The 21,218-nt window shown below is 52.0% G+C and overlaps 11 protein-coding genes across 11 annotated transcripts; 5 read left to right on the forward strand and 6 right to left on the reverse strand.

The window, feature by feature from the left end:
- Positions 1 to 104: 104 nt before the first annotated feature.
- Positions 105 to 2,658, reverse strand: VTN31DRAFT_2848 (uncharacterized protein; the record flags this gene model as incomplete). Its single annotated transcript, XM_069403061.1, has 2 exons — positions 105 to 2,545; positions 2,628 to 2,658. 2 exons carry the CDS (start codon positions 2,656 to 2,658, stop codon positions 105 to 107), a joined length of 2,472 nt encoding a protein of 823 aa, XP_069262281.1.
- Positions 2,659 to 3,337: 679 nt separating this feature from the next.
- On the forward strand, positions 3,338 to 4,101 carry VTN31DRAFT_2849 (uncharacterized protein; the record flags this gene model as incomplete). The annotated part of the gene is made up of 3 exons (XM_069403062.1): positions 3,338 to 3,412; positions 3,477 to 3,691; positions 3,759 to 4,101. 3 exons carry the CDS (start codon positions 3,338 to 3,340, stop codon positions 4,099 to 4,101), a joined length of 633 nt encoding a protein of 210 aa, XP_069262282.1.
- A 222-nt stretch (positions 4,102 to 4,323) lies between these two features.
- Positions 4,324 to 5,543, reverse strand: VTN31DRAFT_2850 (uncharacterized protein; the record flags this gene model as incomplete). Its single annotated transcript, XM_069403064.1, has 2 exons — positions 4,324 to 5,377; positions 5,437 to 5,543. 2 exons carry the CDS (start codon positions 5,541 to 5,543, stop codon positions 4,324 to 4,326), a joined length of 1,161 nt encoding a protein of 386 aa, XP_069262283.1.
- Positions 5,544 to 5,908: 365 nt separating this feature from the next.
- On the forward strand, positions 5,909 to 7,874 carry VTN31DRAFT_2851 (uncharacterized protein; the record flags this gene model as incomplete). The annotated part of the gene is made up of 7 exons (XM_069403065.1): positions 5,909 to 5,983; positions 6,047 to 6,244; positions 6,302 to 6,627; positions 6,682 to 6,722; positions 6,773 to 6,847; positions 6,900 to 7,510; positions 7,581 to 7,874. 7 exons carry the CDS (start codon positions 5,909 to 5,911, stop codon positions 7,872 to 7,874), a joined length of 1,620 nt encoding a protein of 539 aa, XP_069262284.1.
- A 425-nt stretch (positions 7,875 to 8,299) lies between these two features.
- On the forward strand, positions 8,300 to 9,094 carry VTN31DRAFT_2852 (uncharacterized protein; the record flags this gene model as incomplete). The annotated part of the gene is made up of 1 exon (XM_069403066.1): positions 8,300 to 9,094. One exon carries the CDS (start codon positions 8,300 to 8,302, stop codon positions 9,092 to 9,094), a length of 795 nt encoding a protein of 264 aa, XP_069262285.1.
- A 211-nt stretch (positions 9,095 to 9,305) lies between these two features.
- VTN31DRAFT_2853 (uncharacterized protein) lies at positions 9,306 to 10,796 on the reverse strand (the record flags this gene model as incomplete). Its single annotated transcript, XM_069403067.1, has 1 exon — positions 9,306 to 10,796. One exon carries the CDS (start codon positions 10,794 to 10,796, stop codon positions 9,306 to 9,308), a length of 1,491 nt encoding a protein of 496 aa, XP_069262286.1.
- A 1,927-nt stretch (positions 10,797 to 12,723) lies between these two features.
- On the reverse strand, positions 12,724 to 13,668 carry VTN31DRAFT_2854 (uncharacterized protein; the record flags this gene model as incomplete). The annotated part of the gene is made up of 1 exon (XM_069403068.1): positions 12,724 to 13,668. One exon carries the CDS (start codon positions 13,666 to 13,668, stop codon positions 12,724 to 12,726), a length of 945 nt encoding a protein of 314 aa, XP_069262287.1.
- An 11-nt stretch (positions 13,669 to 13,679) lies between these two features.
- On the forward strand, positions 13,680 to 14,432 carry VTN31DRAFT_2855 (uncharacterized protein; the record flags this gene model as incomplete). Its single annotated transcript, XM_069403069.1, has 1 exon — positions 13,680 to 14,432. The coding sequence occupies one exon, from the start codon at positions 13,680 to 13,682 to the stop codon at positions 14,430 to 14,432; it is 753 nt and encodes a 250-aa protein (XP_069262288.1).
- Positions 14,433 to 15,628: 1,196 nt separating this feature from the next.
- VTN31DRAFT_2856 (uncharacterized protein) lies at positions 15,629 to 16,090 on the reverse strand (the record flags this gene model as incomplete). Its single annotated transcript, XM_069403070.1, has 1 exon — positions 15,629 to 16,090. The coding sequence occupies one exon, from the start codon at positions 16,088 to 16,090 to the stop codon at positions 15,629 to 15,631; it is 462 nt and encodes a 153-aa protein (XP_069262289.1).
- Positions 16,091 to 17,972: 1,882 nt separating this feature from the next.
- VTN31DRAFT_2857 (uncharacterized protein) lies at positions 17,973 to 19,736 on the forward strand (the record flags this gene model as incomplete). The annotated part of the gene is made up of 1 exon (XM_069403071.1): positions 17,973 to 19,736. One exon carries the CDS (start codon positions 17,973 to 17,975, stop codon positions 19,734 to 19,736), a length of 1,764 nt encoding a protein of 587 aa, XP_069262290.1.
- Positions 19,737 to 19,823: 87 nt separating this feature from the next.
- Positions 19,824 to 21,098, reverse strand: VTN31DRAFT_2858 (uncharacterized protein; the record flags this gene model as incomplete). Its single annotated transcript, XM_069403072.1, has 3 exons — positions 19,824 to 20,602; positions 20,663 to 20,885; positions 20,952 to 21,098. The coding sequence occupies 3 exons, from the start codon at positions 21,096 to 21,098 to the stop codon at positions 19,824 to 19,826; spliced, it is 1,149 nt and encodes a 382-aa protein (XP_069262291.1).
- Positions 21,099 to 21,218: the final 120 nt, after the last annotated feature.

The raw sequence follows: 21,218 nt of genomic DNA on the forward strand, positions 1-21,218 counted from the left end.
AACTCCATCTCAATCAAATGAATAATGTATTGATAGTCGTCTGAATTTCATTGCTACCTCAAGGTGTATACAGTTACTTCCATTGATCCGGCAAGAGCACGGCATCACCGCTTCCCTTCGGCGACATTCTGCAGATATCCAAGCAGAAACGCCTTGTTGTCCGGCGACGTGATGCGGCTTCGGTCAGGGGCAGTGCCCGGGTCGGTGGCGCCGCTGGCCGTCGTCGGCTGGACGGTTTCCGTCGAACCCGACCACGATGGAAAAGCGGGCGCCGATGATGGAGCACTTGGCACGTTGGTGGTGGTGGTGGCGGCGGTGGTAGTGGCTGCTGTTGTAGGACTCTTCCCAAAGAGCGAAAGAAGAGCCTCCTTCTGGGCAGCAGTTTGACTGGGGCGCCGATCGTAGTTGAGCTGCAGCATTCCCGGTGGTTGAGGGGTGAGTCGCGCGTTGTTGGCAACCGCGGGCTCGTTGATGGAGGAGGCGTCGGAGACCGGGCGGCTGGGCTCATTGGTGTTCAGATCCAGCCTGTCGGAGCGGCGAAGGATCTGCGGCTGGAAGGGTTTGGGTGGTTCTGGCGGTGATTTCCTTTGTTCGACGCGAGTTTGTGGTGCGGGTCGTGGTGGTGTTTCCATGGCTGCCGGCGAGTCTTTCTTCGGACGCGACAGGATGGTGATAGGAGAGGCCAGGGATTGCTGGCTCGAGTGAGTCTTGGGGGATCTGCTACCCTCCTTGACTGACCGGCCTGTCTTGTCACGATCGGATGGCCGTGACATTGTTACCGAGGCCAAGCCCTCCAGTGCGATCCGACCTGCATCGCTTCTGTTGGGCTTTTCCGGGACCTTGTTGATGTCATGGTTCCGCTGGAGAATTTGCTTTGGTTGCGAGGGTGCCGGATGAGCAGGTAACTCTGCCGCGGAAGTGGTAGTAGGAGTAACCGGTTCCTTGACAGAATTCAGCAGGCCCTCGAGGTGTTTTGTCGGAGTATTCGTATCTGACGCCTTTCGGGAAGGTGGAAGTGGGCTCACAGGTGTGGGAGCCGATTTGCGCGATACTGGAGTGCTGCTCTTGAGCATGTTCAAGAGGGCCAGAGAATGACTCGTAAGCTTCGGTGGTGGAAGCCTACTAGCCGGCGGCACCGCAGGACTCTGCAATTGACCGGTCTGCATTTGAGGCGCAAACTGCGGGTCCCCTGTCTGCTGGTAAGGAGCGGGCATGGGAATCCGGCCAGGGTGATGAGGTGCATGAATATTTTGGGAATAGTGCGGCGCTTCCGTTGGAGCAGCGGAATATTGCTGCCCCTGGAAGGGAATGTTGGACGGCGGAAGAGGACTAGCGGCAGAGGGATAATGAGTGTAGGGCAAGTTTTGGGAAACTTGTGAGGGTGCGGGCACAGGATTGGGATGTAATACGTGAGGAGATTGCGCAGCATATGGCGCCGGACCAGAAGAGGCATTGGTCGAAAATTGACCAGGTGGCATGGATGACTGGGAAAGCGGAGGATGTTGTGGATGGGCCGATGCGGCTTGCGGTGCTGCTGTAGGGTGGTCATTCGAGCCACCGCGGAGGAGAGCCAATAACGCGTTCGATTTCGAGGTGTCAGTTGAAGCGGGAGGAGGTTGAACGACAGGTGCAGTAGGACTGCCAATGTGAAGAAGCTTCTTCAAACTATCCGACACGTCTCCAGTGGTGGTGACCTCGGGGAGATCACTCGGGCCCGCTGCATCCTCCGAATCTCGTCGCTTCGTATAGCCCGTTGCTGGAGTGTACCCTTCGTCCATTGATGTCTCACCTTCTATCTGCCCCTTGGATACCGTTGAAGTGTGCATCTTCGCGTCGAGTTTGCGTTGCTGTGTGATCCACTTCTTCAGGGGACCAATAAATGGTGCCACCATGTAAAACTTGCTGGCATTGGCTGCATCGTGGTGTCTATTCTTTTTGAGAGTGGGCAGATCCGAGAGCTTATACCACTCAATCTTGCTGATCTCCTTCCTCGTCCGGGGCGAAAACTGCGTATCCATGGGTACACCTCGAAAGACGTAAAGCCGCATATGCTGTTCGCGCATCGTGATCTCGATGTACTTGACGTTCTCTTCGTCCTTGACCAAGCCAGCTTCTCTGAGATCCAGGCCCGTTTCCTCATGCACCTCTCTGATCGCGCAGTCCAGGTCCTTCTCATCCTTGTTGATTTTACCGCGAGGAAAACTCCAACTCGCACCCTTCTTCCACCCTTTTACCAGGACCACATGGTCCATGGCATCGTTGAGCAGGATCGCGCCTCGCACGGGGACCCGAGTCTTGTAGGCCAGGAACTCGGAAAAGGCGGTGATGTGATGGTAGTGCGACCATTGCGACATGAGTGGGCAATGTTGAAAGATGCGCATCGCAAACGCCTTGAGGGACAGCGACGGGAGGGCCGGATCGAGCGGCCGAATAAAGTCCTCGTAGAACCATTGCGCCTCTTCAACCTGGAAGCAGATGCGCTCAACCGACTCGAGTTCCTCCCGAGGCAGGTTTATGATAAACCGCACACACAGGTCATCCAGCCCTATTTAGTCGTCGAAGCAGCCTCGGTCAGCGCAACTGTTATCCCGCCTTTTTCACTTCCCATTAACAAGGGCCCAACACACAATCTTCTAGTTGAAGCTTTGAGTCTGTCATGATGTATCACGTGTTTGGGCATTGCAACACACTTCATCAACCACAGAACGAGGCTCAGCAGTGGCAATACTATCGGGTCAGACCTCGTCGATGGCCAGTGAGAGCTGGACCACCGAGACCGCACCACCTGTCAGTGGCAGAGGGAGGTCGGCGAGGGGCAAAGTTGGGGGTCGGAAGAGCAAAGAACGTTGCAGCTGATACCAAATGAAGGAGTACTGGTGCGGAATGGCACGAGAGATTAGAAACTCTGCACTGCCAAATATTGCATTCACTGAGCAAGTCGGTTTGGCCAGCTGTTTTGCCTTGATGTGGAAGATGTGGCTGGAAATGATGTGCACAGCCACAGATTGGCGCCGAAATATCTGGCAATCAAGACCGACCAATGACAATCCGAGATCACCGATCAGCAAGTGTGGCTTGTAACTCTCTCCATGCCAAGTTGTGCATCAAGAATGACGTTGATGCATGTACAAGTTCAGCAGAGTGAAGAGAGTATTTTCAAGTTCTTTGTAGCAATTTATTCGTAACATGAGGCAGCTGCTCGATAGAACCAATCTCTGACTATTTATTGATACTATCCCGCTACCCTACGGCATCTCCTGTGAGATTCCACACAGGCTATGCACCTGATCCGGTCAACAACTTGAATCTCCAAACACACCAGTTTGATAGGGCACTCATGGCTGCTCCTATAGCCTCCTTCGTCGGCAAGAGAATCTTGAAAGAATCGGTTGCAAACAAGTTTGGGCAAGAGGTATGGGGATGGCTCTCCTATGCCCGTCCACCACGAATTGACGAGATATGACTGGCATGCCTAGGATCCCTACTTTGAACATGTCCCTGCATCACGTCTCGGCCGTGCATTCGGCAAGAAAACCCAGAAGCGCCGAAAAGCCATTCCTCCGGGGCTTTCCGACAACGATGCTCGAGTCCTCAATCGCGTCAAACGCCGCGCCTATCGGCTTGATTACTGTTTGTTCAATCTCTGCGGAATTCGATTCGGATGGGGGAGCGTCATAGGATTGATCCCTTTGTAAGTGCCTGGCTTCTGTTCCAGGCTTCATTTGAGAACAGACGGCTAACCATGCACATGGTGACAGCTTCGGAGATGCTCTCGACGCAGCGCTAGCCATGATGGTGGCCCGCGAGTGCCAACGCATCGATGGAGGTCTTCCCAGCTACCTTTATACCAAGATGATGATCAATGCCATCATCGACTTCCTGATCGGCCTGATCCCATTTGTGGGCGATTTGGCCGATGCAGCCTTCAAGGCCAACACTCGCAACGCAATCCTCCTCGAGAACTACCTTCGTGAGAAGGCCGCCGCCAAAGCAGACAAGGCCAGCGGCAGATCGCAGCCGGGCCGATCAGATGGTCGGCAAGTTGACCTCAGTCTCCCTGAGGAGTTTGACCGATACCAGAATAACACACTGGACCCATAGTCGCCGGGTCAGCGATGCAACCTGGTGGTATCAAGCCCGAGAAGATGCCCATAATGAGTCATCCAATTGCCACGAGCGTGGAGGTGGCCTGATGGCGGGAGGATGGAGATGGATAGATTCTGAGATTGGTGGAATGAACCGAAGAGTCTCAGAATTTGCTTCTGTCGTTATTGGTGAGCCCATTCAGATCTGTCCCGATTCGGCCGCAATTGAACTGAGTCTTCACGTATCGGCTGCCTGTGATAGGCCCGCTGCTGACCGTCTGCATCCGTAGCAAAATTGAGTTGGTGCATTTCGAACATCAAAGTCGAAGGCCTCAGCACCATCTGCACCATGGTTGTCTGGCTCAATCGGTGAGGTGCATAGAACACACCTTGCTTGGTCGCTTGTGAACCCTGCGGGCTGGAGCTTGTTTACTGTCCGCACCACATTTGCCATGATACCCGGATATTTGACACCCTGAGTTAGGACATAGTTGTTCAATAGCTCGTCAATGGAAAGATCTCTATTGGACAAGGCCTCTGATGCAGGCGGGTCGGGAATAACGATGCTCTCAACAGTAGGCACCAGTTTTGCATATTGTTCCAGTTCCGTCCTGTAGAGTTCTCGAAGGGGGAAAATGAACTCCAACCCCCACGGAGTCGGACCGTCACGGACCTGCCAAGTCAAGGATGCGCCTCGGCCCTTGGCAACGTTTGCTAGTGTCTTTGCAGCCAAACGGGTGTCCGAGTCTCCCCATAGAATCGTTTCACATGCATGATGCCGAGCAAATGCAACGATCAACCTGAACAACAGGATATTGTCTATGTCATCTTTCGAAGTCGTCGTGGGGATAGACGCGCGGAAAGCTTCCAGTCTCTCGCGGTATGGTTTCGATTCGTCATCCCCAAAGCCAGATCCAGCGATTTGGCGCAGCGTCTCAGAAATATTTGGGTCATACTCAAAGATGCTGTGAAGCGGGATCATCGTGTACTTGTGCCGGGGATAATGCTGGCGGACCAAGTCGAACTGTTTCTGACAGGGCGGACGCGACGGTGATATTGTAGACGGATCAACAACGAGGACATGCACATCGTAGTTTGTGAATCTGAGCGGCCCAGCCAGCTGGTGCTCGACTTGACCGTTGATCATGTGCAGGAGAACGGACGAGGAGGCGCCGAACGAGAGCGGCAACAGGTGCTTGTGCTGTTTCCGGGTCTTCGCAGCATCTCCCAGCATGCGGTACTGCTTCATCCCGGAAGAGCACTTGTTATCGGCGTATCGTAAAAAACATGGCCTAGTCAGGTTGTCAGAACGATTTGCATGCTCATGGTGACGGAAAACTACAACACATACTGACATAAAGGTCGGTTGCGCACTGTCGCGAAAGCGTCTGCATTGCGGCAATTGGCGCAAATGCTTGAAGATTTTCCCGCCATGGTCATAGTCGCCTGGAAACTCATCCCACTACTGAGCAAAGAGCATTGGAGGAAAAAATACTAAGTTAAAGTAGACCCTGCCGAGCTGCCGAACAGACTAGGTGATTACATAATCCGGCCCACTGTGGGCGCGGCAGTGATTGGCCGACTGATTCGAGCAGTCCAGGAGGCTTTGGTAGAGCATCGTCAGAGTGAACACGCGGCCTTGTCGGAGCTGCCAGTGTGGAAATCAGGACACCATTCGAAACCCTTTTTTTTGGGAGGTCCAAGGACACTTGCGACGATCCATGCGAATGGCCATTGTGCTGGATTTGTTGCGTCATACCTAACCGACTTCACCCTTTTCACCCGAACCGATCTGGCGCCCTCATTGTCGGGCACTCTCTACAATGAAGGGCTGGCTCCAAGCCCTCGGCCTCGCGGCTCTGTTCGCGGGCACAGTGGTCGCACATGAAGTGGATCTTGTTCGTATCTCAAAGACGATGTGCATCCTTGAGGTGCATGTGCTGATAGAATTTCGCCGATAGCGACAAGACGATGCGCACAGACAACAATGTTCTGGGATGTACAGCCGAAAAGCTTGGGGCGGCGATGTCGATCCGTTCATTCTGACGAAGATCTTTAAGCCGGACGATCTCGGGGATTCGGATCCGCTCGTTAGTTTGCTCGTTTTTGAATGGGAAGATGAAGGATTGATCGGACGACCGAACCCAGCAAACGAAGATGTAGATCTCTCAATTTGATGCGGTCCGATGTTCAGCTGGCTGACTGAGAGCTGGTAGGAGTTGGTGCTCATTTGCGATGCGGGCAGTGCGGACGCTGGCCTCTGCAAAAAGGAAGACATTGGCTCCTTTATTCTCGCCGAAAATGCGAACGAGCTTTCACGGTCCGCCATCATTTCGGACGTTGTTCATTTGAAGGATCCGAAACCTGTGAAGTACCCGGTCAAAAGAACCGGATTTTATTGCGTTATGACATATGCGTTTTCGGATCATGAGTATCGAGGTGTGGTGGAATTCCGCAACTCATACGGTGAACTGCCAGCCGCCCAGATTCCAAAACTACCATTCTACGGTGGTTTGACGATCGTTTATGCGCTGATCTTGGTGTGAGTACAAAGTCAACAGCTGCGTCTCTAGACGACGTCTAACCTTGCCAATAGACTTTGGGCCTTTCTCTACGTCCAGCACCGGCATGACATTTGTACGCTCTGTTCCCTTGTGTTCGCGAATCGGCCACTGACGATCAAACAGTGCCGGTCCAGAATTATATTACTGCCATCCTTGTCTTTCTTGTCATCGAGCAACTCATGACCTGGGGATTCTATGGTACGAGATGCCCTCCTGAAGAGTCGGCTCCGCATGCTAATTTCGTGGGAAGACTACCAGAATCGACATGGAACCAACGCCATTTCGAGGATTCTGATGATCATCGTGGCCATTCTCAACGCAGGACGCAACTCGTTTTCTTTCTTCTTGCTGCTCATTGTATGTATGGGGTACGGCGTTGTCAAGCCGTCACTTGGCCGGACCATGATCTATGTGCGAATCTTGGCTATTACGCACTTCATCTTTGCCGTTATCTATGGCATTGCTAGTTTGACAATTACACCGGACAGCGCCGGTCCTTTGGTGCTTTTGGTGGTGCTTCCTCTGGCAGGCACCATGACGGCGTTCTACGTCTGGACGCTGAACTCGCTCAATATGACCATGAAAGACCTGGCGGACCGGAAACAGAAGACCAAGGCTATGATGTACAAGAAACTGTGGTGGTGTCTTCTTGGCAGCATTATCGTTATCTTTGGCTTTTTCTTCATCAATTCCTTGGCGTTTGCCGGGCGGAGTGCAGCCAACTTTGTTCCGGAACACTGGAAGACGCGATGGTTTGTCTTGGATGGGTGGCTGAACATTGTCTACTTCTTTGACATTGCGTTCATTGCCTATCTCTGGAGGCCCACGGCTAACAACCGGCGGTTCGCAATGAGTGACGAGGTGAGTATCTACTTTTTTCATATCACGAGGTGCATGGGAGAGCAAACTTAGTTGCTGACCCGTCATACAGCTTGCCCAAGACGACGACGGGTTCGAGATCCGTTCAGTGGCAAATTTGTCAGACGAAGAAGGGGCCTTGGCAGGCTCGGACGATGCCGATCGCCGTGAACCAGAGCGAGAGCTGTCGCCTGTCCCACCCAAGCCAATGCAACCAGCGCCGCATCGAGAATCCCTCGACGGCGAGACGATTTTTGCCGTGGGTGAGGATGGAGACAAATGGTCCGAGGATGAGGATGAGGACGCGATGTCTCGAGACTCGACGGACGAGAGGAAGAAGCTCACGGGAGACAAGAGCACATCATGATGAACTTATTGTTCGAGAGAAGTTTTTTTTTTTCGAATCTCTCAGGTTTTCAGGGCAAAGATTCTTCTGATCATCCTTTCTTCAATGTGTCTCGTTGACCGCCTGCGTGATGTGCTCATTTTTGATGGCGTTTGTGTTTGTACATTAGGGCGTTGATTCATTTGAGGTTGAATTACTGGAGTTTGTATCATTCAACGACAAAGAGTGAAGTGACAAAGACGCAGTCGCCGACTTTTGAAATTTGGCGATGCGATGGTATCCGGTATTAGGCCTACCATTACCTTAATCTAACCCGATATGGTAATAAATAGGTAACGGTCATCGCGTACTCCCTATCCGTACGACGTCCCGTAACAAAAGGATAGCTGCCTAAGCTTCACTCTGACCAACTCACCCATTCTTTCGCACTTCTAAATGCCATCATCATGAGCCGTAAACAAGCCCAAAAACGGTCCCGCGCGACCGCCTCCGAACAGAAAGGAGACCCCAAAGACGCGTCATCTATCCCGCTCGCCTATCCATCCACCGTCGACGGCTCCTCAGTACGAATAGGCGGGAAAACACTTATCGAAATTGCCGAAGAGCGACAACGAGAGCTACGAGAACGACAACAACAACAAACTCAATCGAACAAAAACAATGGACCCGATCCGGGATTGAGAACAACATGGACGAAGATCCCCTCCGGGGGGCAGAATAAAGACAAAGAAGAAGAACAAGGGGAAGGGGATGTGGTGATGACCGCCATCGTGGAGACCCTTTTGAGCTCTCTGCCGCTGACGACGCTGCATTTTACGCTGTCGCTCCTCGCGGCGCATCAGTATGCTATGACTATTGAATACGGTCGGTTGTTTCGGGAGACGGTCCTGGTTGCGTTTCCGATCCTGACGGCGCTTGTTGCCCTTGCGCATGGGCATGTTCCGCTCTTCCCTGGGTTTTCGGCCCTGATCAAGAAGAAGAAGAAAAAGAAGCGCGAATCTTTCTGGTCCCCTTCCCTTCCGACACTCGTTTTGTACCTTCCCTTGGCGGTCGTGCTGGGTTGCTATCTGATCCGCATGACCAATGAAGACCCTTATTATTTTGTCATGAAGAAGGCGCCCTCCATTGGGACGCTATGGGTTTGGGCGGTTTTGGAAATGGATACCAGTGTGGCGTTGATTGGGGCTTTTGTGCTGCCGCTGGTTTGGGGGGTGGTTTATATGAGGTATTCGATTATATAGAGCTCTTTGAATTCAAAGTGGCTTATTAGTTGTATTATCAGGTACGGAGTACGTCCGTATGGATGGACAAACATGAATAGATAACCACAGTAATAAGTACATCTTATAAGTACGACATGGGTATCTGTTTACAAAACAAAAAAAAAAAAAAAAAAAAAACAAAAACAGAAAGGAGAGCAGTAGCAGATCGTGATCGTGACAACATCTCAGGTCATGGTCTCGTCAGAACAGGCTCCATAGTGAGATCTTCCACGGTCAAGCGCGTCATCTGTCGGGTCACGTCGGTCAACCCCTGGCCATCAGCCACCGACTCCGGCCGGGACGAGTTCCGGTCATCCAATTGCAGTGATGGCGGTCGCGAGTCGGCGATCCCGTCGATGGTCCAGTACGAGGGCGGGCTGTCGGGCACGTCCTCGTACATGGGCGGCATTTCTTCGTCCCAGCTGATCCCCAGGCCGCTGCGCTCCGTCACGGGCAGGTTGAAATGCATGCGCAGCACGCGCGCAGCGCCCGTCGGCGTGATGCTCTTTGGGTTCCGGTTCGGGCAGTACTCCTCCGCGACAACCAGCTCCACCACTAGGACATGCTTCACCTGGATGGCCCCTTGCACCTCCAGGTCGCAGGTTGGCTTCGAGCCAGGCTTGATGCCGGCCTCGAACTCCATCGTGATCTCTCCGCCGGGCGTGTCGAAGTCGGTCTTCCACCCGTTGCTTTTCTCGCTGTGCCCGATGACCCGAACCTCGGTATGGCGCACCGCTTTTTCCTCGCCGCCGATCTTATGTGCATGCTTGGGACACGGGACGGAGTTCATGTGAATGTGTTCCTCGATCCGCCACATCATCTTCCGCAGTCGCCATCGATGCTGGCAGTGCGGGCCCTTCTCCACCACGCCGCTCAGCGTCATCTGCACGGGGAACGAGCCGATCGGGTGCACGACAGAGGGCACCACCAGACGTGCCGTGAGGTTTGTGGGCGGGAAGATCCGCAGCGGGGTTCGGTCGTTGCCCGGCAGGAGGGCCCTCCGGATCGGCAAGATGGTCTCGCTTACAATCTCCTCGCCAGTGGAGGTCACGGCCCGGCCAACCAACACATACTCTACCCCGCCGAGAACGGTATCGGCACTGGCGGGGAGATGTCCCGGGAACAGATAACTGATGGGGAAGTCATGCCATCCTTTCTTCAGCAGCATCGGCTCCACCAAGAGATCCCACCGCTTAAGCTCCTCTGCCTTGACCGTACACTCGGGGCAACTGTTCGACACGGGCTTCTTCGTGAACAGCCGTTTGGTCAGCGTGGCACTGAACTCGTTCAAGACGACGAACCCCGGCGTTTCCGGGACGTTGATCTGAAAGAGACCCGAGAACAAAGCCCCAGATGAATTGGCGGGGGTATCGTAGAAAACCAACGGAGGCGACTCTACGACCATGTCTAACGTTGCGGGCGGGCGACGGGAATCATGCTTGCTGGAGCGATCCTTGGAGCGCGACGAGCGGATGATGCTCTTGCGCTTCTCCTTGTGCGGATGGATGATGTGTTCCATGGCAGCCGAGAGACGGCGCTCGGCGGCCTCTAGGCTCTCGAGTCTCTGCAGCGAATTCCTCTTTGATCGCTGGCCGTCCGTCAGCGACGACGTCGACGAGGACGTCAGACGGCCTGGGGGAGAGGTCGAGCGAACAAGGCTCGACAGCAATCGGCCTGGCATGGTGCTTTCCGGCGACGTCCAACTCTTTCAACCCTCTGCGATTCTGATCTATGAAGCTGTATAATGCTGGAACAGGTTCGACGACGTCGTAGAGGCCACAAACATAGTCCAAACAACTCTGGATCCTCTGCAGGAGCCGTCTGCGTAAGTTAATCGGGACAGGTGGGAGGTCGATGGAAACCATAGAAATTGACGGAAATCCTGTTTCTCTTTGTATTTGGAGCACCTGGTCGGAAAGCAGTAAATTGGGCCCAAAAGAAATAATTATTCCTTTCGGCCCGTCCAGCAAATCGCAACACAACCATACTCTGGCATGATCAGACGATCCACATTGGCCAAGTCGGACTCTGTTCCTTGTTCCGCTGCCGTCCATGGCCCACGGGGCCTTTGGGATGGACGAGATTGTTCCAGACTCTGCCACCGTCCACTCAGCCCTAAAGACTACTACCTTAGGTAATTGTTAATACAGTAATGTACCTACTAGCCCCGTAGAAGCTTAGGGGTTCTGGACAAACATTTTTTTTTCACCTCCTCTCCGCGGAGGCTGGAATGCAGGGATCGACTCCGATTTGTCCATTCTTGATCAACAAGGTGCGGAATGTTGTTATGTCGATCTGATTTTAATATCTACAGTACATCCTGAAGCGTCTTATGAACTGTCCATTAACATAACTATAGACAGAGTACAGTATGTATTACTCCATACCGAGTTTCCCCTCAGAACTGGCCAGACCAACTCGTCTCGTAACTCGAAGGTGGTCAGTGGATCAGTGGATGTGACGGAGTGAGTCATGGACGTGAAAACCGAATCATGCCATCATCCACCAAGGAACGTGTTCGTCTGGAATTACCAAGTCGTGGTTGCTTTGAAGTTTGAACATAGTATTTTTAGTAGAAAATCCCACTCTTGATGGAGTCGATGATCCACGTCCGCTGTCCACGTGACGATGCCGGAATTTTACAAAATTTTCTCGTGCTCCAGCTTGGACTTAGTCAATAACTACCAATTACATAGTTGATACTCGGTACTTCCCTCGGATTTTAAACAAAAGTACATGTTCGTACGGCTTGTTCACTACCCCGGCAATGACTGACAGAATTGATCCTCATATCTCAATGGCACTTGATGAAAACAATGTAAAAGTTCACCTGAAGGAAGATCGGTTATCCACGGATTGAGAGATTAGAGGAAAATTTTGTCTTGGTGACGTGCCGGACGTGGGACTTGACTTGGCCACCGGGATGATCCCCGATCAGCATCAACAAGTCGCAAAATGCAAATTCCAAGAAGCCGAGATGATCATTGGTCAACGGTCTTTGTAATTCTATTTCCTCCATGCAATTGCGAGCCACAAACTCAATTCAACTTCCATAAACTGATAAAACTGCTGTGCTCGGCGAATGACTCCGTTACGATCCCCACATTCTAAGAAGGTACCCATTTTTTCCGTCAGGTATCAAGTCCTTTCTATAGTCTTGTGACTCTGACCTCTACCCTTCATGAAAGTCTATGTACGAATGAAATCTTTGATAAACACACCTCGACAGGGGTCATCGGCAGAACGGAAGTACGAGTAGACCGCAATTGAAAAATTCTGCTAGCCTGCAAGATGTAGTAATCGATGGACGGGTTTCATTGACACCTGCAGAGTTCCAAAGAACTTGATATGGATGAATCACAACTTCAAAGATCCGATACCTAGAAAGAAGAAGCCAGGACGTTGACCATGCCAAAGCTTGACAGGAGATCGTGGGCTGATACATAGTATTCCTGATCTACAGCGAATGGTTCTAAGCACTAGTATCCAACACCTCTGCCACTTTCTGGTGCTGCATACAACGCACCCTTTCTTGAATGCTGTCATTAAGTACTTTTACTTACTAACCCACCCTCGACTGTGAGCATTGAACACAACAGCAACATCGTCTAACCAGCCTGATACAATGCCGGTCCTGCAACCACATGTGGGTTGATCAAGGAGATGTTATAGGGAGTCACAAACAGATCGGTATCGGTAATCGCGATGAAGATGGTTCCATTGACGGCGGGATCACCCATGAAAGTCTCCACGTTGGGCTGAACCGTTGAGCCAGACCATGTGAAGCTGTTGCTCGCGTTCGCCGAGTTGGACGAGTTACTCGAGTTCAGCACCGTCAATGGCGAGTAAGTCACATTCAATTGTGTCACCCAGGCCACGAATGCAGGCTCTCCGGCCTGACTCGACGTGATATAGCTGTTGTTGGGACCAACGGGGAGTCCGGGGTTCTCCCACGTCAAGTTGACCACACGACCGGGCCAGGAAAGGGGAATTGTGCGGTTCTGCGTGATTGCCGGTGGACAATCATTGGAGTCGTCGTCTTCATCAAAGCATTTATCGTCATCAGGAATGGCGGTTTCGTTGAGCGTGCTCGCTCCCGCCTCGAGCGTCTCGTTGAAACCCTCCGACCCGTTCGTCCGGGCCGGGTTGGGCTGGTTCAGGATCCGCAGCGCTGGGAAATTCTGCCATACCAGTCGCGTCTGATTTGCGGGGCAGTAGCTGATGAATGGTGCCAACAAGGTCCACGCCCATGACTGCGGGACGCCGACCTGGAACCATTCCGGCATTGGGAACAGGCCGTCGAATTGCCGGAAGACCAACTGCTGCCGCGCTTCCGTGGTGATGGATTGAAGCAGGATCGCGGCGGATTCACCAGAGTTCAAATGACCCAAGAAACCATACACGCCTGCTTCTCCCCATCGCGTGAGCTTCTGGCAAAAGTCGACAAACTCACGCACGGTCTTGTAATTGTACTGGTAAAAGCATGGCTGCGGTGCTGATGGTCCAAGCATGTTACTAATGGTCGTCGCATGGCCAATCTCCTGCCATGCCATGAACTCGATTAATGCTCGGTCTTCCTTGGATAGTCCGGCCTCCTCGAAATCCTCAATCGAGAAATCCTCCAGACCCGCTCGGAAGAGGTCGAGTTCGATCCATTCCTGGTACAGCGCAAGGGCCTACCGATTGGTTTAGCACGGCAAACGAGGGAGACAGGAAACATCACGTGTCTCACCAGAGATTGATAGTCAAAATCACTCTTCACCTGATATGTCGGCGTCATATTGGTGCCCCGTCCTCCATTTGGCACATACGGTGCCGGCTGGGGTTCCTGCAACTCCCCATTGGGAACATATGTCGTGGCGGCAGGGTCCGGAGGGCCGACGACTATGCCGGTGCCCACTTGGCTGGCCGACACGGCTCCCGTCGTGGTGGGAGTGCCGGTGAAAGACCCATGCTGCAGGGTCCTCGGCCAACTGCGAGTCACTGCGGCGACCAGCGACGGTGTACTGGATGCATCACTCCGGGAGGCCGTCGTCGTCACGCTGGTGGTCCTGGATGTCACGGTAGTGTCGGTGGCCTGAGGTGCTGCAAGCGAGACATGCAGGGCTGCCGCTATACACAGAATCGAGAACCGCATCAATCGCATCTTGCTGGTCTCGAAAAAGAAAGAAGGAAAAAGGAAGTGTACTTGATATCCGTCAATGCTTGGTTGTTTGTCCCAAGGAGTTTGCAAGCATTTCCTCCGGCAATAAAAAATAGGTGTGCGACAATGATTCAAATACAACGCGATGTCATTCTTTCGAACATCCAACGATGACGCCAGTGTGCCATAATCCCCGATGACGGCAGTCTGGCGTGAACTTCTGCATCACGGAGAGAGCTCGGATGATTCGGGCCATGTTGATGTCATGGGGCGTCTACTGTAGCTAATGTGAGGAGCGAGGAGCCAAATGACTACATAGGATCCTACGATGAATTAAGCGGAATCTACTATCTGGCTGCACTCTGCTTTCGGTCAGTCACGACTTGTATCCATATCAGGCTTGCGGTGCGCCTAGAGGGAGGATACTGTAGTGGTACGGAGTACTTAGGTCATATTATATTCCACACATTAAAAACTCCCATGGGTTGGCAACTCTTGACGAGGAAAAAGATCCAAGCTTCAAATTTGCCGAATCTTGCGACCAACAGAAAGAGAGAATCGTCACAAAAACGATTGACAGCATAGGATCAAGGGAGCATTGCATTTTTGTTGCTTTTAACTCCGTCCAAATTAGTACATTTTTGTCTCTTTCATCTCAGTCCTTGAGTAGTACTACTTGACACTTTGACAACCGTCATGGCAGTCGTCATAGTACTAGCTTTGTCACCAATGTGGCCTCATGTGCCACACGTGGACCACCACCTGTTTCTGGCGAAGTATCCGTACTTGTACTCAACAAGTTAAGGTCTAATTTGAGATCCCTCCTTCAAGGCCAAAAGCCAGAACTCGTGCACGGGTTTGGAATATCAAAGGACTCACCGCGGTCCAGACCGAATGCAAAATTTCGCTGCCTGAGGCAGTAACCAATGAGCTTCTTTCACCAGCAATCAAGCTTTTTTTGATCGGCGGGAGGAGTGGAGTAAGTTACCGGAGAAATGATCCATCCGCGTGGTTCCGGAGCCCTACATTCCGGATTCAGAGAGCCTGAAAAGTCAGATCATTCCAGAACAACAAGCGATCAATAATGACGTCGTTCGACTGGTTACATTTGCAGTTCAGCCTCTAAAGTACAAGAACAACTTAGGCGGGGTGTTGCATCAGAAACTCGAGATTCTGCTTATAACAGCCATACTTACGGAGTATATACCACAGAGCTTGAGTTCCAGGCTGGTACTGTAGCTCATAAGCACCTTATTGTCCCATACGAACGAAAATCTTTCTACTTTCTTCCAATATCATCATGGTAAGACTGTGACAGCATGGTAGGAAGTCCTGCCCTACATCTTACTTTCGGCGCTCTCCGCATAGTGCTACAGTGTTCTTCTTCCATACTTGATAGCAACCCATGACTCAAGACTACCTGCATCATCAACACCCCGGTGGCAAGTCAGCCTATGCCAACGGTTGCCATAGCCTCCATGGTAGGAGACGCCGCGACCGAACACAATGCTCCCTGCATGATATCTGTTGAGAAAAACTTGAAGAAGTCCCGAGTGGACTACCCATGTATTCACAGCGGACATGAGCATCCATTGAAATCCTTCGTCGAAGAGATTCGAAAGCTCCACTCGTCCCAAGTATTCATTGGAGAGTGTGAAAATCTCTATTTGTGGAAACGACATTTGAGGTCTATTTAGCTGTACAGAGAGAGAAATCATATCATCCTCCAGTACATCCACGGTCAGCACACTCCACAGAGTTGCTACCATGTTCTTCTTCCAAGTTGTGTTCGGGCAACCTGCTTCATTGACACGCCTTCTGTTGTGGTCCATCCATCTACGGCAAATGGTTGCTCTGCCTCCGCGGATATCCCTGACCGGATATATTGTTCCCCGGCATGATCACCGTTGAGGAACTGGAGGTACAGGTACCACAGCGACCGTGACATTTTGCTTTTCTTTTTTTTTCTTTCCTTCGTCGAAGGCCGCGGCACACTTTACGGTGAAGTACGACGATACGACGACGGGCTCCTGTCGTCTCATCATCAACGGCTGGCGTTTGAAACCGAGATTTGAGACCCGGCTGCGGTTGGTCATGGGCGGGAAGGACACCGCCGCCCTGTAATCAGCCTCTGAGGACGAGTTTCCACACAATGAAAAACAGAATGGTGCCGAAGAGAGTTCGTCGTGGCAAGTCCGTATGAGATTTCGATGCTGGGCGGCACCTCTACAGATCATTTATGTGAATCTTGGAAGAGAGCAGGGAGTGGACTTGCGGCGTCAACAGAGGGACCAGTTGACACCAGCCTTTGCTTGCTTGCAGCATGCATTGCATTCATGAATAGGTAGGTAGTTACTAGGGGTGTAGAGAAGACACTGATAGAACCAGGGCTGCAAATGTCTGCAGAATTCTTGTATTTCGATACTGTTGAGTTATCAACATGATCTGATGCTGGAGTATTGTTCGATTCCTGTTGTCCATACCAGCTATACGGTACCATGAAACAGAGAGTTTCACAGTAAGCAGAGAACACTGGAATGTACCAAATGGAAATGTCTTCGTAGAACATAATTCAGCTCCTCTAGTCATCGTGAACGGTTCGTGAAAGGGTTACGACATGCAAACCGTTTGACAGGAGCTGGGCAGACTACTATACCAGCAATGCGTCCACGGGCCGTCCTCAACAGAGCTTCGGGAGTCGCGTCATAAATGTCGATAATGTCCTCGAACGGTTCATGTTGCTTCAGAATGTCAATTCCTCCCGTGATTTTGTATCACATATTCTTCAACAATCATGCTTCAAAAGTCCACGCCAATACTCGCTACTTCTGTCGGATGGATGAATTACGCTCAAGATAATCGTAGGCAATCCGTTGAGCGTACTACTCGCGTGGATTTTTGGAAGGACGGCCAGTATCATGATGTCTGAGTGTCTGTCTAGATTCGCGCAAACCGTGATGAGAAGCCGATTGTAACCAGACGCTGCACAACACTGCCCTCCGCAGTCTTGTACTTGCAATCGGCAAGGTCATCTGTCTCCCGGTTGCCGACAGTGTCTCCCGCAAGATCCAGGTATCGCCGGGGATTCGGTGATGGCCATAATCGAGCTACCTCAACCGCTGCGTTGTGCGTAGCATTGCTCACTCCCAATGACAGGGTGATCCTCAATGTGAATGTCATCAGTGGAAAGCCATGAGAACAGGCTTACTGAACATAGGCGGGTTAAAGAAGCATCCGAGGTCGAGTCAAGACAAAAGGGCATGGATGGTCATTCACAAGCCGTTTCCACCATCCCCTCCAAGACTGTACTGTTGCGGAACGCTCCTTGAAGATAGTACTTCGCACGAGAGACAAACACGGAAGAGTTGAAAAATATATATGAGGGTAGGCAATCACTGTCCCGGGGACGATTGAGCGATCGCAATTTGCAGTTTGGGATCACAAACCCACTGACGGAACGAGTCGACGACAATTCAAATAAGCAAAAGAGAAGCGAACGAGTCCAATTTACCGAGCTCGATCAAAAACCCTCACAACGCGACAATGGATTGCCTGTATCACGATGTCATCGAGGCAACCCTGAGATGCGCCCTCAAAAGTGTGTCTGCCCCTCCGGGAACGCCACCACCAAAAAACGGCTTTTCCGGCCCAAGAAAAAAAAAGGCAGAACAGAAAACTACGCAAAGAGTATTAAAAACAAGAAAAGGAACCAAAATGTCAAGTGCATCGCCCTCGGTAAACGTCTCGTGTCGACGGTCAATCCGCCTCTCCCGCAGACTACTGCACCAATGCCGGCTCCTCCTCGCCGAACTGGACGCGTTCTACAATACACTCCGAAAACGCCTCCGAAGACATCAACAGCAGCAGCATTTGGTGGAGATGCGGCTGCTACGGTCGAACGTGATTTCCGAGTTAAGGTCCCTGGAGAGGTTGAGCAGTGAGGCGGAAGCTCTCGCTGCATCGCAGGCGGCGACGGATAATAATAATTATAATCATACTGTTACGAATCCGGCGACCGATGACGACGACGGCGGCGAGAAAGATTACGAGGCTAGGAATGAGATGGAGGAGGAAGAAGAGGTCGGTGATGAGGCGGAGAGAAGGATCCTGCACGCGTTGAGATCGTCGAATCTCCCTTTCTACGTTGCGGTTTGGACCATCGCCAAGGAACGATGCCACGGGGTGGTCGCGTTCAGTAAACGGTTTTATTGGGAAGCGGCACCTCAGCGTGGGCATGTCCCTGACGCCGGTGATGGCCGGGATCCAAATTCAAGCAAACAATCTACCGTGTCTTCTTCAAAGGACACACGGAAAAGCGTCTCTGTGGATATTGTCTGCGATGGTGGCGAGGAATGGGTCAAAGTTTCGACAATTACGGAGACAAGATTACTCTTTGAGATGGCAGAAAAAGGATGGGAGAGGGACGAGGAAGGGGACACTGATGGTGAGATTGGGAAGGGATCCGTAGATATGCGCGCGGGTCGGCCCATTCTACCGAATAGTGATTCAAACAGTTTGGATGATGACGATGAGATTGGGTTAATCAAGCTGGCAGCGGATATGACCAAGGCTGCCCGTGCCACCCGTGTGAGATATAGACATCCTCGCATTCGAATCGTCCTGCCCAAGGTAGTCCAGGGCAAGTACGCCGAAATCGATAGCATTCTCAATGAGATGCGCAGGTTCGGCGTCACTGTCGAATGCGGAATCCCCATTCCCGACGTGTTCAATGACGAGTTCGACGGCAATCGTGATCCTGCCTCTGTCGCGGCGGATGACCTACCCCTCGAAACCCTCCTGCCCAGACCTTCCTCCAAGTTCACCGAGAGTCTCAACGTCGATTGCACACTGCTCCTCGCCTTGGTGTCGGACCTCTCCCACAACAGCAACCTCACCCCTTCACCCTCACACCATCGTGCCATTATCCGCCAGATCGAGATTGAAGAGGAGCAACCCCTCGTGCCCACCGAGCTCTGGCCCGCCGTGGAAAATCACCCGTTGGTTTGTACAAAGGAGGCCATCAAGCGCATGAAAGAAATTGTCCATATAATAGGCACGGAAACCGAGAAGAAACGAACAGCAATCATCTTTGGTGATCCACCGTTTGATGCAATGGACAGAAAAGAATTGCTTCGACAGTTTCAGCAACTCACCGACTACCAGGTCCCAGAGACATGGATGTTACCGATCAAAGTTGTGGATGCGAAAGCGGAGATCGACCAAGCCTTGCAACGTAATGCGTTGCCCGACATCGCTCATAAGCTGGAAGAAGTCCTCACGGATATCAATCGGAGCGTGTTTTTCTATGGATGGGTCAAAGACATCACCACCATCACCAGTAACAGAACGGTGGCCAAGCAGATCGAGACTATGATCGAAGAAAACCGGAATGGGGATGACCACCTAAGAGGGCCTCCGGTTTGGGTGTGCGAGACGGCAAGAAGTTTGATCGGAAAGGAGAAGAATCGGAAGCCTTGATGCGACGATGAAGCGTAGTCGTTCCGATCGCATATTTACTGCATACATAGACAGGATAGGGAGTCGTTTGTTTGATCCCTCTTTTTTTTACCGATCAGATGCCCTGGAATGCTCGTCGGGTAGCCAGAAGACGACTTCTTTGTCCGCACTAGCCATCATGTTGTACCTAGGATTCATCTCGATGATCGCGGTACGGCCGCGGTGTGGCAATTTGGCAATTGGCTTCAAGACAGAACCGATTTCTGTAGCCTGCTGAATGTCCCAAACCAGCACATTGTGCTGGTCACCGCCGCCTCCGACAACGAACCGTCCATCCGTAGTGAAGCAAGCGTCTCCTTGCCCCAACGGCTTGCCGGACGAGGACACTGGCGCGGCTCTTCCGCTAGCCCCGTTGCGTCCGGTTAGGAATGCGTTGACGGTGCCTTCAAATGCGTCGAGGACGAAATGGCCATGGTAATCTGTCCCAACAAGCAAGCTTTTGCCGTCGTTTGAAAACTCCAAGCGCGTCCACATCCTTCCGCGTGTCGAGGGAGTATACCGCTCCTCCTGGGTCGCTAGATCGAATGTAGCAAATGGCACTTTGTCGTAATTGCGGTAATCGTAGAGCAGAATAGACGATGTCGACTGAGATGCTATGGCAATGACAGTGGCCGACGGGTCGAACGCGGCCAAGTACGGGGTCGCTAGCTTCAGCTTCCCTTGCGCATTCCGAGAGTTCAAATCCCATAGAGCCACAGTGTCGTCCTTGGAGCATGAGATGAAGGTATCACTACCGGGGGAAAGTGCTAGGCAGGTGACTTTGTCTTTATGAGTGGTGAAATACCGCAGGTAGCTTTCTTTGTGCAAGTCAAGGAGGCGGAGCGAATCTATCTCAGATTTAGTTAAGGCTCCGCAGCCAAATCATGAAATTCGTCAATTGCTCATACCGTCGACTTTCGTGCTTGCATGGAGGATTTGACGCGAGTGATGGGTGAAGCGAGCCAAATGCACACCGTACTTCTTGCTGGGAACCGACTTCGTTGATTTCCCCTCGAGAATGTCGAATACCTGGATTGTCTCGTCCTCCCCAGCGGCGACGAGAAACTCACCGCGGTCGTCAAAATCCAGAGACGTGACATGGTACACGTCGCGCTTCGATGGGCGAAAAAGCTGTCAAAGCTCAGGTCAGAAACAAAAGGTACAGGCGAAGAGTGAGGCAAGGATGGTACCACATACCTTCGCTGGTCGATAATGACGAATCACATCTGTAACTTTCTGTGTCGGCAAAGGAGTCGCAGACCGAGGCACAGGCGGCGGCGGAGGACCTAGAGGCGTGCCGACCTGAGGTGTTTCCGACTGGTGATCTTGCTGAGAATCCGGCATTTTCACCAGGACTTAGGTTCAATGGCAATGAGACGGGCGCTGCGAGCGTGGCGACCAATTGTGCAAAGGTGAGGGCAAGAAAGCTCGGGTGAGCGCCTCAATTTTCTTTCAAATCCTACT

Source organism: Thermomyces dupontii (genome assembly GCF_041956625.1).
Source record: "Thermomyces dupontii strain NRRL 2155 unplaced genomic scaffold VTN31scaffold_2, whole genome shotgun sequence".
Lineage (NCBI taxonomy): Eukaryota > Fungi > Ascomycota > Eurotiomycetes > Eurotiales > Trichocomaceae > Thermomyces > Thermomyces dupontii.